General features: G+C 35.6%; 1 protein-coding gene across 1 annotated transcript in view; it reads left to right on the top strand.

The window, feature by feature from the left end:
- Positions 1–20,860, top strand: part of SCN2A (sodium voltage-gated channel alpha subunit 2) — a 76,974-nt gene that overhangs the window by 47,240 nt on the left and 8,874 nt on the right. Inside the window, exons 17-22 of the mRNA XM_069020789.1 lie at positions 670–1,026; positions 2,674–3,153; positions 12,224–12,344; positions 12,708–12,862; positions 14,981–15,154; positions 17,422–17,544. Of these exons, the coding sequence (XP_068876890.1) occupies positions 670–1,026; positions 2,674–3,153; positions 12,224–12,344; positions 12,708–12,862; positions 14,981–15,154; positions 17,422–17,544 (1,410 nt within the window). The remainder of the gene's footprint in view (positions 1–669; positions 1,027–2,673; positions 3,154–12,223; positions 12,345–12,707; positions 12,863–14,980; positions 15,155–17,421; positions 17,545–20,860) is intronic.

The following is a 20,860-nucleotide window of genomic DNA, read 5'->3' as shown; positions in this document are numbered from 1 at the left end:
TCATTTTTGTCTGTTTCAAGTTGTACTTACTAATATAATACTTTCCTTTGTTTTTCTCAATGTTGTATGACAAACTTTGTAAGACACATTACATTTCTTTTAAAAGACAGAAAATACATTGTTAAAGATACTTTCAAGTCACTTGTATGTCTGTCATTAACAACTCTAGCTTGTTTCTCTTTTTAGGAAAACCGTTTCCTCCATCTCACTGCCAGTTAAGATGAAAGGATCTGGAAGTGACTATACACTTATTGTCCTGTTAAATGATCACATTTCATATGTGCTAATTTATTTTTATCAATATTTTCTTATAGCTAACTTCAGGAGAAAGACTGTTTTGTCCAACTTGTTTACAAGTACAACTTTTTTGTAAATACCTAAAGATACCAAAAGAGTCAAAGGCTGAACTGGAGTCTTTGTGATAAATGCAATTTAATTGGAATGAGCATAGAGACAGTATTTTTGATTTCTTATCACTTGAATCAGGACTTAACACTGCTGATGTGTAGTGTTGTACAAAGAACTGGAAACAGAGATTTTGTAACTAACACTTCTCAAGGTTACAAGAGACATGATGTAGACACAGGGTAACTAAATATGGAATGTATAGCAGTTATTTCATTACAATTAGCATAACAAAGAACCATATACCATTCTTCTGTTTTGCAGCTTCGAGTTTTCAAATTGGCAAAATCTTGGCCAACTCTAAATATGCTGATTAAGATTATTGGCAACTCAGTGGGAGCTCTGGGGAATCTGACCCTGGTGCTGGCCATCATTGTGTTCATTTTCGCTGTGGTTGGGATGCAGCTGTTTGGCAAAAGCTACAAGGAATGTGTCTGCAAGATCTCCAGTGACTGTGAACTTCCTCGCTGGCACATGCATGACTTTTTCCACTCTTTCCTGATTGTATTCCGAGTGCTGTGTGGAGAATGGATAGAAACGATGTGGGACTGCATGGAGGTTGCAGGCCAAACCATGTGCCTTACAGTCTTCATGATGGTCATGGTGATTGGAAACCTAGTGGTATGTGATCAGTGGGGATTTTTAAAAACTTTTAGGACATAGTAGCTGTTTTTCATGATTTAGAAATCCAAGATGAAGACTAGAGAAGGACTTCAGGAAATCATGTAGTTCACTTGTGCTCTCTGTAAACCAGGTTCAAATACACCTTGATCATTTATGAAAAATGTTTGTCTACTTTTTCTTTTAAATCTCAGTAGGTTTATAACCTCTTTAATAAGATCAGTGCTGAATTATGCTTACAGTTAAGAGTGCCTTTTAAAAAGACATCTAATTTAAATCGCCTTTTACATCCAAGTAAACTAAATTGTCTCAATATTGATGGAAAACTGTTGGTCTTTGTGACAACATTTATAATACTGAAGAGTTTACCGTTTCCACTTTCACTCTTTCTTTGTGAAACAAAACAAGCCTAGCTCTTCAATTTTTTCTCATAGGTGATGATTTGTAAACAGCTTATCCCTTTTGCTATTGGCCTCTGAATTCCTCCCAAGCAACATTTAAAATAAAGACACAAGTACTGAATAATGTGGAATAATGATACTTCCATTTCTAACACTCAGCATTCCTTGTAGTAAACCCCCAAATGACACATGAAATTTCTGTACCAGCATTGCTTTCCTGATGCAGCCTCTATGCCCCTTTCTGCAGTGCTTCCACCTTGCCAGTTTTCACACCTTCTCTATATATACTTTTCATTTTTCTTAACAATCGTTTCTACAACAGTATTTCATAATTAAATACCATATTGATTTTGAATCAGTTCACCAATTTGCCATAAACCATGGCTATGTAGTTCTTTCTCCTTGAGTGCTGGCATCCCTTCTCTTTTTGGTATGATCCACAAATTTTATAAATATGCTTATCCACAGTCATCACTACCAAGTCTCACCAGACTAATGTGAGTCCTGTGGCATATTTTTTAAAATATTCTGCAAGTTTGAACAGGCAGAACTGACAAATGTAATTTACCTGTATTTTAATTAAAAGATTTTTAATCAGTTTTGCACATGGTCTGTCAGAATTGCATGCAATCCAAATTTCTCTTTTATGTCTGTAAAATGGCATGCAAGAAAGTCTGAAATAGTTTCTTGAAACTGAGGTGAAATAGTTTCTTGAAATTGAGGTGCATCACATCTGTGGACTCTTTATCTCTTAGCTAGTGTTCCTGCCCAAAACCAAGATAGACTCATACATACTTGCCAAATACAAAATTTTACCATATTCTGAATTAGAGGCACTAGAACTATGGTCTGTTGAACTGTAGAAAACTAGAATTTGCCTACCTTCCCCTGGCCTATGAACACTACAGCGGATGTAGCTTGCATAAATCCCATTATGCTGTACTCCACCTCGTTAAGCCATTCTCCATTTTGAGGAGAAGATCTGCACTACTGCCATTGTGGAGGAGACAGTCAAGGAACAGCTCAGATTTTCACCTTTACTAGTGACGTTAAACCAGCTAAAACTGGTTTTGGCGAGATAATAAAATGTGAGGGACAGGGATTATGAACTGAAAAGAATAGCAGGAGGGTGTGTTGAAATAAAGTGCTAGCTGTGAAATGAAAATTATCTCATATTGAAAAACTCATAATGATATTGCTTTTATGACTTAAAAATAGGAGTAATTTTTTCCTTACTGTCTTTTAGGTACTCAACCTCTTTTTGGCCTTGCTGCTGAGCTCATTTAGTTCAGACAACCTTGCTGCTACAGATGATGATAATGAAATGAACAATCTCCAGATTGCTGTGGCAAGGATTCAGAAAGGCATAGATTATGTGAAGAGAAAAGTGCGTGAATTCATCCAAAAAGCCTTTGTTAGAAAACAGAAAGTTTTAGATGAAATCAAACCTCTTGAAGACCTAAACAATAAAAAAGACAGCTGTATTTCCAACCATACAATAGTAGACATAGGTAAAAACCTTGCCTATCTCAAAGATGGGAATGGAACTACCAGTGGCATAGGCAGCAGTGTGGAAAAATATGTTGTTGATGAAAGTGATTACATGTCATTCATAAACAACCCAAGTCTCACCGTGACAGTGCCCATTGCTGTCGGAGAATCAGATTTTGAAAATTTAAACACAGAGGAGTTCAGCAGTGAATCAGACCTGGAAGAAAGCAAAGAGGTAAACCTATTTCTACTTTTAAAATACTCTGATGCTTTTCTTTTTTTTTTTCTGAGGTTACTAGTGTTGAATTCAAATCTTTCTTTAGTTCCTTTACAACAGCATATACAAACTCGTAATGTTATTTAAGGTAAATTGATGTAAGGTTGTGAGTTTTGAAAGTTGGTGATACAATATTGCATTTACAGTAATAATCAAGACGCATAAGAAAAGTTTTTAGAGAATTAATGTTTTTTTCTATTTTATTTAGTTAAATCCTTAGCAAGCAAAGGAACCATTTTAATAGCCCTGGATACCAGAAGTCATACAAAGTGTGTATGGCTGGTGCAAATTTCTCCATGCGTATTTCATTAGAGCAGTTTACTCTTTTATCTGTTTTTTTAAATGGTTCATTCTGACGTATTTAACCTTTTTTATATAGCAAAAATGCATCCATATATTTCATAGATAGGTACATTTGAATATTGGACTAGCATCACTAAACAATTTCATATAAGCCACTAATAATCCATCTGATGGTAGCAGAACCACTGAAGAAGTCAAGTAACGGCCTTATGGTAAAAAAGTTACAAAGCTTAATATCCCAGTATAAGATCCTTTCACTTGACTACTCATTGTTAATTTCAAAGCTGTAAGATATTTGAACCTGTTACCTACTGTGACTAATAAAATGTACCTCTTTCTGGCACTATGTGGTGCCAAGTGGATAAATCCAAGCTAGCACTGAGAGTGATAGTGGATACCAAGGCATTATTATTGTGTGTGTATTATTAACCCACTGCTTTGTCCTGCACAACTGAAAGTGGTGGAGACACATCACCCCAAGTGGAGTAAGTCTGTGCGATGCTTAATACTAATGCTAGTTCATTCAGCATTAGCATGGGTATTTTTGAACAGTATTGCATGCTGTGGGGTAGACGTGAACTAACATAAAGGCTTTCATTAGTAATTTTCTCTTACTTGAATCTGAGGATATAAATATGGGTAAGATTCTAGTAATTTTCTACCTGTGATCCTTTTTTGTACAAACTGCATCACGCATTTACTCATATTTTCTTGTTTCTTATCACAAATATCTTTATTATTCTTATAAAAATATTTCCTTGTTTCAGATTGATTGTATTAACATTTATCTTACTCTTCAAAACCAGTACTTGGGTGTGAAAGAAATGAGTTGTAGTTTAACCTTCAGTTGTTATGGTTTTTACTGCACAAGAGCACTATGTCAGTAGGAGAGGTGGAGGATGAACTTTATACAAACCTCTGTGCTGGTGGTTAGCAGGGCTGAGTATGACAATGGTGCATCTCTTACTTCATGGTATAACAGGATGATGTGAATTCTGACTGTTTTAATTAGCCAGATCTTTCTTTTCTTCCCATGGAATGACCCTAATTAGGTTATTCTACAAGGTGACAAAAATACTGACTTCCTATAGGAAAAATTTTAAAGCGGATTGTCTCACATTTGAGACGTGACCTCCGGTCATTAAGCTTCCACCATAAAAGAAAAGCTTTCTACTCCACATACCATATTTAAAAGAAAACAGTGTCATCATTGCATTCTTGGAGGCACTTAATGCTGTTGTGCTTCAGGAAATGCAAACTGATCAGGTGATAAGACAAAGAAATACATATTAAGTCAGGGATGAGCTAGTGCCAAGCAGTTTTGGTTGGCCAAGTCTGAAACTCTGCTGAGTGTATTCAAGGCCAAAATTTCTTACTGATGCAGAAGCTGAAGGTGAAAAATTGAAGGGAATGTTTATCAGTTTCAGGGATTTTCAAGAGAGACACAGCAGTAAGTAAAGATTGTGATCATATTTCTTATTAAAGTGCCTAAATTTCAAGTGGATTTGAGTCACATAAGCATGACACAAAAAGCACTAAAATCTTAATCCTAGTTCCTACTCTTCACTAGATAGTCTTAACCACCACGGGTTTTGATATAAAGGAGTGTTGGCTTATTAGTTAGATGACCAATATTCTTGTAATGAAAATGATCCATAGGAAAATAAGGCATTTTTTTAGTTAAAAAATTGACTACAAATGGCTTTTTTTACAAGGCTTCCTCTTTTTTGTCATGCCATAATGTGCCGTGGATTTCTGGCCTCTCATGTTTTCCTTTCTATATGACGCTGCTGTTGCCGAGTTGATCTGCCAGTCATTTCATTGCTTACACCACAAATGAAAAAATTGAAGTTAGAAACTGCCCTCAAACTGTGTTCTATTAGCAGATTTGCAGATGAAAGGCAGCTGAGGCATCCAGGTGCCGTGAGGACACTGCACAAGATAGCCAGATGCTAATGAGTGTGTATCTGTGTACTTCTGCTTGCTTCTGTGTCTACAACCAAGTACATGTATTCACCGTTGTATAGGGCAATAAGCTGAATTTCAACAAAATTATTTTTATTTATTAGCAAGTTTTAATTAAGCATATTAATGTTTGGTGAATTCTTTATTATAACACATGTATGTTCCAGTAGTTTGACAGAAATGGTAACTAGATTATGCCTTTGTAGAAACAATACGTATAATGTTGTACATGCTTAGTAGGTGTGAATTAACAAGGAATTTTCTAGAAAATTACTGAAACCTAAAATAAATTTAATTATAAAAACTTTGTGCCCATAAGAATGTCAGTGGGTGAATACAGTATAATAAGGGAATTAGAGAACTAATACTAAATAAAACTTTATCATGGAAATAGGCCATTAATAATTATGGAACCACTCTGCTGAGTCCATTGGCCTATAAATAAAGGTCTGTGGATCTGAGCTGCATTACTGCTATTTAGTGTAGAAACTATATTTTTTCCATTTTAGGTTCTTAAGTACTGTGGGGATGGTTTATATGGAAAATTTTGTTGTACATGTATGTATAATAATTAGTTAAAATAATCATAATACTGGGTAATAATTAATTTATGCTAAGTGTAACTTATAGGCTAATAATAACACCAAGATATACCAATGACAAAATATTTTGCAATGCTTTGAAAAAAATGGGAACTCCTAATGCTGTTGCAGACACATTAATAATGTATATTTTACTTAAAGCAATATTCAGCGCAAAAAAGCAGAGGTGCTGTGTCCTGAACTTCATTTCCTACCGTTCTTACTTCTCACAGGAGTAGAACCAAGCTGGATCAGTCAAGCGGGCAGCTCTGGTGCCTTTTAGCGAGGCAGAGCATCGTGTCACCAGTTTTACACAGGTTACCTAAGCAAGTTATCCATCTCTCTGTATATCCTATGTAATCACCTTTTAGCGGGTATTGACTGGCCTGCATGCTCTTCAGCTATGATCCTGTCCCATTCATTGCAATAAGTACCAACATGCACAGCTGCTCCCTGCTGAGCCACGGGACTCGCATCACAGCATGGTCAGGCAAGAGCGGCAGCCCCAAGATTCCTGTGGTTCCGATACTTTCTGTGATATTTTACTAGTATTTTGCAGTGCATGCTATGTACCTTTCCCAGTCGATATAGTTGTCAGGATTCTGTTCTTGAGGGGTTTTCTTTTGTTTTGAGGGAAGACAGAATATGTAACACATATGCTATGTTTCTCATCAGAAGCTTATATATATATATATATATATATATCTATGTCCATTTGTAAATTGTGTTGATAATGAAAAGCTGATAGCTGTTTTAGAAAACTTTCATACCATTGTATTTTAACTTCTAATGGAGGTAACCTGTAAACTCATCATAGTCATGATTTTATTTTTCACATTCTTTTTTCTTAGAAGTGCTTTTCTTTAGTACTTGTATAAGCATTTCGTTATTTTGGAGATTAATATGCAGTACTTGAAGCACCATTAAGCATGAAATTAATTTAATTTCTGCAGTCAAAGCATGTGACCATAATTTGGTTAAAAGAATTAATACAAAACTCTTATTTGGCTGGTCAAACATTCAGAGATCAGTTCTGCTCTTACTTACGCTCACACTTAGGTGCAAAGAGAAAACTAATAGCAAGATGTGGCCCAATTCAATCTTACTATAACTCTTTAATTTATGCTCAAAAATAATTACCTCCCCAAGCATCTAAAATTGTCTGCCTTGAGAAACTTATTCTCATCTCATCAGTAATAAATACAATTCAACATTCTAGTAAATGAGCTACTGAGTTTGGATCAAAAGGTCTGGAAGTTCCCCAGCTTCAGTATGAGCTACATCTCACCTATTAAACATTGTCATAATATTTACAACACCAGAGTTGCTGCTTTCAGTTTGGTAAACCAGTGGAGTTAAAATATACTTGCTTCAGAGCTTTTCCTCTTATATTTGGTAAGAATAAGTTATGTGATAAGATGTATTTTGATTTTAAAATATTCATTATTTAAAATCCTTTGATACTCTGAAGAATTTAGCCTTTTTATTGTGAATTGGTCACATTGTATTGGCATAATGTGATTCACTGTGGATGATAAGAAGTTGTTAATGTTAGGGTTAACTGAAGTTCGCTTAATTAATATTTTCAAACAGCAGTCCCTTACTCAGTTGCAGAAATATCCTTTCAGTATGGCTTGTATAAATTAAAGAGCCTTTTTAAGTAGCTGCTGGTGGGAGAGCTTTTTTCCCACTGGAGCATATCTCCACTGCTACTTAAAATCCTTTTGCTTTCATACAACTTTTTTGCAAATACTTTCATTTATTAAATTCTCATGAATAAGTAGATCAAATGAATTATGAATACCAATAAAGTACAGAGTGGACTATAACTTAGAGATAGTGGTTTTTGCAGTATTTGCAACCAATAATCATCACAAAATTATTTTGTTTTGATTTACAGTGTTCCGGTTTTTTGTACTGATAGAGTTATTCTGCTTAACTGTATAGGCATTAGAAAGAGAGACATTCAGATTCCACTTAATTACACCAGTGGAATCACAGTGATATCTACCACTTCAAAGATTTTATAGGTGATATAGCCGTACTGAAAAAGACTGGATACTTTGGATATAATATTACCATTTATATCACAGAACATTTCATACTGACATACACACTACTGAGAAAATAAAACCAGTATAATTTCCATTATTTAGCATTTTCACAGGTATTTGAGAGGAAAGGAAATTGAAAGCAAAATAAAAATGGTGGTTTCTCTTGGTGCCATCTTCCCTCTTATGTCTGTCCTGCTCTTTGTTCCTTCTGTCCCTTAAATTATTTCAACAGCTATAAGTGGCATCCTGGACAATCATGAAATTTCAGGCTTTGTTAAAAATGTTAAGCTAAGAGCTGTCCAGCTACTCTCAGATCATCTTTGGAACAAACCAAGAAAGAAATGTTAGAAGGTAAAAGTGGTTTGGCTGTAAGTGAAGCAGAATTGTATGAATCTATGAGATGTTGTCAAGGTTCAGAAAGTAATTATGGCAAAAACTTCCTGACCTAAACTTGGCTGCTGCTTTTTGCAATGCTTCTCTGATAGGCAAGCTGCTTTCCTATCTTGAAAGCTAAACTAAAATCTGTATCTCATACTGTACTGTATTGCTGACTAAAGCATGACTGGCAAGGCTGTTGGTACATGTGATGTAAAAGTTATTTCAGTCTCTATGATAATCAGTATACTGCTGCTTTAGAAACATGTAACTACTTTTGTCCCCTTACTGTTTTCTTTGAAAAGGAGGTGGAGTATGTACATTTGAAAAACAGATTTCTCTGAGAATAATTTTCTTAGCATACTATTCAGAAAATTTCTATCTTCATAACTCTCAAAGTGTGTCTAGTGCTTGATCTGGATAAATCTCTTATAATCTGCATGACAATACTTTTGAAATCTAGAATCATGGTATAACAAAAAGCTTAAAAGGGGCTTACTATTAGATCAAAACTAATGCTTGGGTTTGGTGATTATCTTGTTTTTATAGGTTCATTTTTTTAAAAAGCTATATACAAGTCAAGTAAATAGCCATTGCCTAAATCCAGTTTTTGTAATGCTGGTAAGCAGAGAGTGATTTACCAGGTACAAAGGTAACTTTCAGATATGTTCAGGTAAAGAACTGGGATATATGTTATATACCTAACACATCAGGGTCTGCAGTTAGGGGTAGTCTAGCTCTCCAGTTGGATTCCATATGCATGAACACTGGCAAGTCACAGTAAGTGCTAGAAAAAGTCTTCCTATGTATTAAGGCATGGACAAAACATAACAGCAATAACATGGCCCATTCCCAGGTGATGTTGTGTTGCATACCCAGAAACCAGTACAAAGTCCCTGGCTCAGGTGCTTTATACCAGCGCATAAGTTTGCTGTGGACATATGTGAATGTTACTGAAAAGTTTTCCTAGCATACTGAAATTAATTGAGTTGATAAAATCTTGAGATGTTGTTTCATAAAACCTTCCTAGATGTTTCTAATGCATACTAAATTTTATAAATTTTGTACATAATGACATACAATAAATTCAATGTTAAAAATTACAAAGAAAAATGACAAAATAAATTATACTGTTGAAAAATTCTATTTTTTTTTCTTTCCAAAATGATGCTGAATTATTACAGACTGAATTTATTGAATAATTTTTATAATATTTTTCTTTACCTACTGATCAGGTTGGGGCTAAATTCAGGTATAATAGAGCAGCATGCTAAGGAAATACTCTTATGTCAACAGAAGAGTAACTGAGTTCTCAGTGGGACAAGGCATTTATTGTTGCATTTCAAGTATCAGCTGCTGTTGGTTCAATTTAGGATTTTTCTGTTCGGTTTAACTCCTGTGATTATTGTTACAGCTTTGTAAATGAAGCATACCAGAGTTTTAGTGAGAAGAGACTTGAAAGATACATCTCACCATACACAGTGCCCCACATAAATAAAATTGTCTTTTTGATGTTCCCGATAATTGACAGTTCTATTGATAATTTTCTACCTTCCTATCTGATCTTTTTCATCTCTCCTTATAGTGGCTATCTCTAATCTTCCATGTTGAGTTAACTGTTAGTCTTAAGCAATTTCAGTAATAGGAATTCATTACCCACTGTGCTTATTAAACTAACTGCATAATATCTGAGTCACTGAACTCTTCATTTTCCTGTTAGAGAATGGACAGTAGGTCTTTCAAACTTATGGTTCAGCCAGTTCATAATTTTTGTTTGCTCTGCTACTACTACAGCATTCTGCTAGAAATGCTCTCCAGATTGGAATGATGCAAGCAACATTTTAAGAAAACACTATGTAATAAAAACAGTCACTTCTCATTTTAAAAATTATTTGCTGTATTGTATTGATAAATGGTAATTTTTAACATCGTATATAATTTTTTTGGAATGTACCTTGCATTTATGGTATTTCTGACCTTTCCTCAAACTGATGATTGACTTCAACTGATGTTTAAATGCTGTGGTCCTTACTTGAGGACTACAGTATTTATCCCATACTTTCCAGTTTCTCCATTTTAGAGGCAGTATTCCACAATGACCAAACTGCCATGTATTATCTATAATTCAAACATATTGCAATGGGAAATTTGTTGATAATAATCTGCAGAAAAGCATGCATCCATCTCTTTGTACATTGGACCTGACCTCAATAGATGTTAAAACTCATGCAGAAATATGAGACATAAATGTCTAAGCTGGGATTTAAAAAAAACATAGATGAAATGGGTGTGTAGGTGTCACTGAAACTAGGTGCATAATGCACCCTCCAGTACGTGTTTCCGTTTGCTCAGCCTTCCTCTGAAACGTGCTCTGTAGTGAACCATGGTACACAAAAATCAAAGTTACACTTATGTCAAAATCACAACACAATGTATTGTCAGTGTGATTCAATTGAGTCAGAGTGGGGAGAAAGGAATGAATCTTTTGAATATTTGTTGCTATGTAAAAGTCCATTAAAGTTTCAAGTTACTTTCTGTATCCACAGACTAATACTGTTTACATTTCCTTTACAAAAAACTGTATAGAATTTGAAGCTACTCAGAAATATTTTAAAGGAATAATGCCTCTAACTTCAGATTTAAGTGTCAGCAAAAATATGTATCTTTGATGTTACCATAGACCATCTCTGTCTAATATTGATTCCCTATAGACTCTATTCTAAATCTGCTTACATCATTCCCTTTATAAGATTAGCTACTTATCAATGCAGCCATTTTACTGATGTTATACTCCATATAGTGATAACATTAGACGAGTCATAGAATGCTGTAATCAAACTACTTTTACTTATTATAGTACTCATATTTGTCTGTTGCCAACATCATATGATGGTGTGAAAGAATAATTTTTAAGGTTTGGATTATATTAGTGGTATGATTTATTGGTGCAGTATTATTTTATTTACAGTATTGCTTTAAAAGTATTTGTTTTCACTTCAGTATTTCAAAATATTTTTGGCCTTTTACAATAATTGGACATCTATGTGTACTGTACCAAAGTAATAAGTAGTTTCAAAATGCACAATAAATCCAGAAAATGCATTGGCAAGTGAGTATGCAAAATATCAGCTACTGCTCCTAAGGTAATGTGCTGCTCTTTCAGAAATAAAGATAATTAAAGTATCCTATACAACTCATAACATGTGTTTTCATGTCGATAATAATGAAAAAATTATAGTCAAACTTTTTAGATTTAGATTTTTACAGACTTGCTAAAATAATATTTACTTGAGACATGAAAATACATCTGTGCAGCTTGCTGTTGGTTTGGTCATGATGTTGGAAATTTATTTGTATTAACACATGCTATCTGAAGTGTGATCTAAAATGCAGCCACATGATTGGAATAATTAAACAGTAAAAAATGTGGAAAGCACTCCTTCTTAGCTTACTGAAATTTCACTTCAAAATTCTTATGTGTGGCTCAGAATAGTAGTCTAGTAATTTCAGCAATTCCTTGTATGAAAATATCAAAATATTTTCAATATGGAAAACGCATATTATGTAGTTTCTAATCTTGTGACCTCACCTGTAGTAGAGCAATTTGGCACTATAGATTGTAAATAAGAAGTTCTTTCAATATCAGAGCACTCAATACATTCAAAATATTTTGATATACATTTCCAACATTAACTTCTATTCAAAATAATAAAACAGGAAAAAAATAATTATGTGGGGTTTTGTTCACAGAAATTGAATGCATCCAGTTCATCAGAAGGCAGCACAGTTGATATTGGACTACCTCCAGAAGGTGAACAGCCAGAAGCAGAACCTGAAGAAGTTCTGGAGCCAGAAGCTTGTTTTACAGAAGGTAGGCAAAAAAACCCATATGCAAGATAAATAGACCTAATTGTGTTGACTTGGGAAGGATTCTCATTTTATTCAAAATCAAAAGAAGTTTTGTGATTATAGTCGTGATATCTGTTTGTATTAGGAACTCCTTCAGAGTTACTGCCATAGATTACTGTTCTTGTGTGTTCTCTCTCTTTGGGAGGGTATTATGGAAGACACAAAGCTTTAACTTTGAATACTGAAACAAAAATGCTCAAAGAGGAGTTACAAGGATATATTGCAGTAGCACTGAAATAAGTCAAATGACTACCGTTCATTATGATTCCTAATAAATACTTACTTTATTCTGACATCTCAAAATTTGTTATCACTTTACATTTAGGGTGTGTACGGAGATTCAAATGCTGTCAAGTCAGTGTAGAAGAAGGAAAGGGGAAAGTCTGGTGGAATCTTAGGAAAACCTGCTATAAGATTGTTGAACACAACTGGTTTGAGACCTTCATAGTCTTCATGATTCTTCTCAGCAGCGGTGCTCTGGTAAATTAAGTGTGGAACTATTGTGATTATTGTGACTTTAAGCAGCAAGCATTTAAAATTACAGTTAATCACGTAGCTACAGGTAAAAAATTGGAATTTGATACCCAATTTATAAATGTTCTAATAAAAACATATACCCGCAAGTATTTGGCATATATTGTAGGACATGTAAGAGTTTGCTTGTGGGCTGTGAAACAAATTGCTTGGCAAGTTCAAAATGTAGTGTTAATGGAAATAAGAAATTAGTTTTATCAGACTGGTGTTCACATGTCTTCATATTGATGATAATAGCTTTTTTTTTTTTTAAATACACATTTAAATAAAAACACAGCTGAGCTAGGAACTTACCAGCAGCAACTTGAATTGTCAAGCTCAGATGTAAGGTGCCAACACAATTCCATCAGGTATTTTACAGATTGGTGTTAAATCAGGTGCATTGTGTAGGTATTGAAGTAATTAGTTCCTCATAACAGGGGCAAAATATAATATTCTTGCTACACTTGGCTCAATGCACAGTGATTCACTGTCAATGGATACATTTTCTTTTGACAAGACAGTTCTCTCTATTTAGGATTGCTTTGTAGGTTAGTGTGCATAGTTTGGTTTCAATTATTCCCCCAAAAAACTGTATCACAGAGTCATTTTTAAATCCCTCATATAATTTTAATATAAATTTGTAACTCCCACAAAAGAGGTCCTTATGTCATTAAGCCCTTGCTATATGTAGTGACCCAGTGTATGACCCTGCCTGGATGACAGGTACCCACCAAAGGTGGTCTGTAACTCCGCTCCACAGGTGGACAGGAGTGAGAAAATATAATGGAGGGTTCATGGGTTGAGATAAGGCCTGGGAGAGATCACCCACCAAATACTGTGGTGGGCAAAACAGACTCAGTCTAGGGTTATTAACTGAATTTATTGTTAACAAAATCAGAGCAGGATAATGAGAAGTAAAATAAATCTTAAAAACACCTTCACCCCATCCCTTCGTCTTTCCCAGCTCTACATCCTCCCCCAGCAGCACAGGTAGACAAGGAATGGGAGTTATGGTCGGTTCATCACAGGTTGTTTCTGCCACTGCTCAGGGAGAGGAGTCCTTCCCCTGCTCCAGCCTGGGGTGCCTTCCATGGGAGACAGTTCTCTGTGAACTCCTCCAGTGTGAGTCCATCCCACAGGGAACAGTTCTCCACAAACTGTGGCAATATGGGTCACTCTTCCATGGGGTACAGTCCTTCAGGCACAGCCTGATTCAGCGTGGACCCCCCCGTGGGGGTCCTACTCGTCCTACAAGTCCTACTGGGACACCTGCTCCAGCACGGGCTCCTCTCTCCATGGTCTGCAGGTCCCTGCCAGGAGCCTGCTCCAGCATGGGTTTCCCAAGATTCACAGCCTGTTCTCAGGCATGCTCCTGCTCCAGTGTGGGCTCCTTCTCAGGCTGCAGGTGGATCTCTGTGTCCTTGTGGCTCTCCATGGGCTGCAGGGGCACAGCTGCTTCGCCATGGTCTTCACCATGGGCTGCAGGGCCATCTCAGCTCCAGTGCCTGGAGCACCTCCTCCCCCTCCTTCTCCACTGGCCTTAATGTCTGCAGGGATGTTCCTCCCACATATTCTCACTCCACTCTTCTCTGCCTGCAATTCCACCTGTGCAATAACTTTTTTTTTTTCCTTCTTAAATATGTTGTCACAGAGGCATTACTATTATACCTGATTTGCTTGGCCTTGGGCAGTGGTGGGTCTGTCCTGGAGCCAGCTGGCATTGGCTCTGCTGGACATGGAGGAAGCTTCTAGAAGCTTCCCACCGATGCCATCCCTCTATCTCCCCCCACTACCAAAACCTAGCCACACAAACACTATCCATGGAAACAAATTAAAATGAAGTTTGAAGAGTGGTCTTACAGTAAGTTTTGTGTATCTCTGTTCAGCTCAGCTGAAAGCTGAATATTGTTTGGATGCAACTTTATGAAAAGTGTTAACTGAAAGCCAAAGTTATACTTGAGGGAAAGATACATGCCTTATCATCAAGTATATATTTTCAATTCAAATTTTTTCCTGACCATTCTATACCACACTGCAAATTGTGATGACATTTAATTATATCTTCAAAAATCTTTTTCACAGGCATTTGAAGATATCTACATAGAGCAACGTAAAACTATCAAGACCATGCTGGAATATGCTGACAAAGTTTTCACCTATATCTTCATTCTGGAAATGCTTTTAAAATGGGTGGCTTATGGCTTTCAAACCTATTTCACTAATGCGTGGTGCTGGCTGGACTTCCTGATTGTTGATGTATGTATTCTTTTTCATGTCCTGTATGACAGGCTCTAAAAATCAGAATATTATGTTTTCAGGATAAGATTTCTATTCTATTTAATGAAAACTCTGTTTTAACTGTTATGGTGGTATGGTTTATAATTTGGTTCAGAAAGGAAAAAATATTTGGATATAATTATTTATCTAGAGGTGTTTTGTTGAACTTCTCTAGTTTTATGAAGTTGTAATGCTTTCTGGAAATGATGCTTTTTGCTTTTTTTTTTTTTTTTTGGTGGTATAGAAGGGATGCTGTTCATCCTTTTCAGTTTTTGTTATGTATGGAAGCAATTTCTTAAACTGTTTCTAATATTCTAATCAATTACTGTAGTTTCATTAGTTAGGCAATTAACCACTGATATTTTCCTATGGGTGTAATGAATTTTGCCTTATTTAAAGTAATTAATTCCAAGTTTAGTGTCTTTAAAGATACAGTAGCTCGAGTTGATGAAGAGATTAGTATGAGACATTTTAAGGTCTGATTCAAGTGTCCTGTCACTCAATAATATGAAAGGAATATGTGCAATATGAAAGGAAAACACTGCTAGGAATTGTCAGTTCCATGGTACTATTCAGTACTCTCACACTTTTCACTGTATCATGGGGGTGATCTCAAAGAGACACTTCAGAGAACCATAGATGAGTCCCCTTGGAATGGGTTCCCACATGATTTTCCGAAGGTTGCACTACCAAGGAGCAGATACACATTGTCTGAAGGAGACCTAGTGAGAAGTGCATTCTAATTTCAAGTCTACATGCTCAACAAAGTATGTACAGTACTGGGTAGCATAAATGGAAGACTACAGATCTTTAACCGTATAGAAAATATTCATTTCCCTTCCATCCCCAATAGCCTGAGTTACCCCTGTCTGTGCTAAAAGGCATCTCTCAGTTCCACAGGTGTAATTCCTATGGAATGCAAGCTAAGAATATGTCTTAAACCACCTATTTGCACATTACGAAAAGCAGCAGAATTCTATAGAAATTGCTAAATAACTCCCTAAAACTACAGTGATAGGTCATGAGGATTTTACTACACAGAGCTTGGAAAACACTGTAACTGGTAAATCCAGACCAGCATTGCAAATCCTATGGTAAGACATGACTATATGCACATCTAGTATTTTATGATTGAGTCTGTAACTTTGTAAAACATGTATTGGCTCAATCATCAGATGTGTAAATTGCCATGAGCAGTAGAGCTTCCATTTATCAACAAATACTTAATTCTTATTTGATAATCTGTGTTTTAGTTACTTCTGTCAGTACTACTTACTGACCCTTATAAGTAGCTTTGTTAGTTTTCTATGTCAACCTTACCCTGGTGAAATTAAAAAAAAAAAAAATCTGAAGCATTCTTTTTAATCTGTAGTCAGGGGATTGAGATAAAAAAGCAAAAAGAACAATTTGGAGATGAAGGAATTGAGAGAATAGGAAGGATGGAAGGGAAGGGCATTAAATGGACAGACATAGAAGTTGATTTGTTTTATTTTTAATTTATTAGGGCCACTCCTTCCCAATGGCTATTAGAAATACATTTCCAAGGATTATTGATGAAAGATAATTGTATTATTTATTTTACAGCTATTCTAGTTTATTTACTCATCTGCCTGCAGACCAGACCAGCGTTATGCAAGACAGAATTGATGAAGTGGTTAAAGGAGTCACAGGGAATGTAATGAAGTGCGGATATGCCTAAAAATGAAGCTTCTACCATTATCTAACAAACAGTTGATTCTCAGTCTTGATTAGTCTGGTTAAATCTGAACAGCACTGGTATCTATGGCTGTTGAATAAGATTTTCTGGACACTAGAAAGTTACATTTGACCAAAAGCAAGGTCTGGATGTGGTTTTTGAGAGCGTTTACATTCTCATCATGTTCTGAAGATATCATGGGAAGTCCTGACTTAAATTGTCCATTCCAATTCACCCAGCTTTTGGGTGTTTTGTTTTTGCATGTGACTTCATTTTTCTTTAAATCCCACCAAATGTTGACTGGTTTATGTGAATTTAGAAGGCACTTTTATACCATTCTACCAACATGATTTCATCAACAGATATTCAGAATATACTTTTATTCTATTTTGTCTGACATAAAGATCTTTCTGCATTATAGAGGGTTTCCTGGAGAAAGAGGTCCAGCCTTGAATCTTCTTGAGAAGTTCAGGGCCCACATCATTCCCACCATATGTATCGGAAGGATATAAAGATGAATGAGCAATATTGCCTTTCTGTTTTTGTGTAGGTCTCTTTGGTTAGCTTAACAGCTAATGCCTTGGGCTACTCAGAACTTGGTGCGATTAAATCCCTTAGGACACTAAGAGCTTTGAGACCTCTAAGAGCCTTGTCGCGATTTGAAGGGATGAGGGTAAGACAACATGAAAGAATCTGAAATAATGCATGCATCCACAGAAACAATGCATGCAGAACAATCAATGGCCAATCCATGCAGAAATGCTACCCCACCATCCTATATATTTCACATTTATCACTAACATATAAGCAAAAGGCTTCATCTGCTTATATGAATTCATGTGTTATTGCACATACTGTTACACTTAATGAGGCTCCTTGGCCTTTCACCATTTTTCATATTTTCATGGAGTGCCCGAGGATTTATCAACTGCATGGATCTATGCAGTATTACTGAATTTATCCTATACAATTACATACTGCTATAGTCAGAACAGTTTAAAAAATCTCCAATACTTCCTCTTAAAAGTGTGTGTGCATACACCATGTATGCATGCACATGTGTATTTTGTACCAGTTTAGACTATCATACATAGTCTATATCTTTTAACATAGTATTCTGTGTATATAAATTGGGAATGTCTTTTAGAACTAAATGTTCTGTAATTACTTTGTATGTTAATAAGTAAATTGGCACTATTAAAACACCTCTCTTTCATATTAGAACTACTGCATTCTATTTAAGAAAACTTTTCTAGCATATCAAAGATCGAGCTGGTTTTGTGATTTCTGGTTGCTTACTGCTTTCCATATTGATTGTAAAATGTTGATTATAATCTATAGAGCACTAAGCAGCCTGAAAACATGTTAGATTTTTGCTGGTATATTTGAGAAGTTACTGTCCCCAGCTGCTCATTATCACCCTATCAGCTACCACAGCTGAGACCCTCAGGGCACATTCCATCTGTCTTAGTGCAAAGTCACAGTGATGAGCATAGATCACTTCTTTGGTGCACTGAAATGGACAAAGACCTGATGTACTCTGCTATGACTCGAAAGCTCTAGAAATGTTTCTCTTAGGGGTAGTAGTGAACAACCAGATTTGGTAGATATTTCTAGCCCCAGGAAGATGTCTGGCTTACACTTTCAGGGTCCATCTGTCTCTCTTGGACATACTGCCATAGTGGGCATCAGCAGATGCACCAGAACTGGAACCCTACTGCCATAATTAAAAGGGATCCCTGTGTGAGCTCCCTCCTGTGATCACTATTCTTTGGCACCCCAGGTGATAAGCTGATTAGCTAATTTGTAAGTCAACTACAAATTGGTGAGCTTCTGAAGAAAATGTCATGCTCTGTGTGTGTGGAGAGTAAGAGAAGAGACTTCAACCAAAAAGGAAATGGACTTTGATAAAACGTTATAAATTCAAACAGGAAATAGCATTTCCTTGTCTCCAACAAATTTCTGGACCTTTACTAAAGCAAATTTGAAAATTGGGATGTTTATATCAGAGGTAAGGCCTGTCCAAAGCATCAGTATTATCTCACTAAAACCACATTAACTGTTGGGTTGGGGGTTTTTTGTGACAAAGATTAGCAAAACAAAAACAACAAAATAAAAATATTTCAAATTTTATATGCACAGTAAATTGCTTAAGTGGCAATTTTTTATTGCAAGGGAAAAACCAATAACCTTGTCATGAAGGTTTATGGGTAATTGTCAATCCCATACATGTCAATCCCAAACATGACTTCCATGTTGGTGTAAACTTTACCTATGGCTTTGATCCTGTTCTACCAACTGTATCTCTTTGTACAACACCCAGATGAGGAGGAGATTTATGAGTTTAGCAAAAAACCAGTAAAAAGTAGTGGATGAAGTTATATTACTTAAGACTAGAAATGTGACCCGTAGTTTCATTAGTTAGGCAATTAACCACTGAAATTTTCCTATGGGTGTAATGAATTTTGCCTTATTTAAAGTAATTAATTCCAAGTTTAGTGTCTTTAAAGATACAGTAGCTCAAGTTGATGAAGAGATTAGTATGAGAACATTTTAAGGTCTGATTCATGGAAATTCACATGCCTGTTCATAACATAATCATTCCATTGGTATTTATCATGTATGAACTGAAAATATGAAAATACAGTACCATGCATATATTTGCATAGACACTTAAATTTGCTTCCATTGAGCATTATACTTCCCATATACAAGCAGGAAATTCCTTTTAATACATATAAAAATTTTAACTCACTGTACTATTCTCTAGGATTAGGACTTGTGCTTGCCCAAACTAGTAATTAATAAAAAAAAATTGCCCCTATGAAAAACGTGATTTTTTTTTTCCTGCATCTTCCTACCAATGTTATCGCTAGGAAAGATATACTTTAATTTGCACTTGATACTTCATTAAAATAGCCAGTGGGAATATAATTAATCTGTCCCTGCTCTGTCCCAAGCAGTATCACTCACTGCTATATGGTGCTAGGCACATAATACCTTTTTCTTTCAACCAGAAAACAAAGGGTTTGCTGACTTTCTTATGCTTCCCCTACTTTCATCTGCTGTCAGGCCTAGCCCCCTTTTCTCACACCTTTACAACCAGTGGAAGCTGGAAGGTGTCTGGATCAGTGTTTTCAGTGATGCTCAACCATATGTTTTGAGTTTCTTCAGATGATTCATATCACAAGCTGGTTCTCTATAGCTTCAGGACTCAGACTAAAACCAGAGAAAGTAGGTCAGCTGTAGAAATCCAGCAATTAAAGAAAGAACATGACTGGACCTGCAGCTGCAGCAGAAAGAGGAAGAGAATTCTTGAGTGTACTGAGACTGAAAGCTCAAGGACAAATATTTTCACTTCATTAACTATCCCTTTGTATCTCAAGAATCATTCCTGATGGATGATATTATTACATTTAAGAATATTTAAGAATATTTTTAAGTAGAAGAATTGAGATAACTTTCAATTAAAAAAAGCCTAATATATTTCGAAAATATTCCCAAATTGGGAAAAAATTATCTTTTCATTTATTATTCCAGTCAAGCTTGCTTTAAGAATAAGTGTGTTCATGATTTTCCAATTTGAACTAATTCAGCATTGTTATTAGACTGTTCATTTGCATAGGTCAGACAATGCCTTGTGGCCTTCCATGGTCATGTGGTTCACAATGCTATGTACAAGCTTGTCAACATAAGACAGCACTGTTGAAATAGTCAGAAGAGATTTATCCATCAGTCAGGGAATCCTCTCTACCCAGATGCTGACTTATATAATTCTATATTACTTTTGCTTATTAATTTATAACAGGTATTGTTAAGGAGATTTTTAGTATGATTAAGAAACAATTCTGATTTGTTTTAAATTTCCCCACTAGAAATAACCACTTATTAAAACATTTGATTTAAAATATGTGGAAAAAATGTACAAACAAACAAAAAAGCATGGAAGGTTTAGACTTTATGCACCATTCTGCACTTTTCTAGAGTCA

This window comes from Aphelocoma coerulescens, chromosome 7 (genome assembly GCF_041296385.1).
Source record: "Aphelocoma coerulescens isolate FSJ_1873_10779 chromosome 7, UR_Acoe_1.0, whole genome shotgun sequence".
NCBI classification, from domain to species: Eukaryota; Metazoa; Chordata; class Aves; order Passeriformes; family Corvidae; genus Aphelocoma; species Aphelocoma coerulescens.
This window is presented reverse-complemented; position numbering and strand designations above follow the sequence as displayed.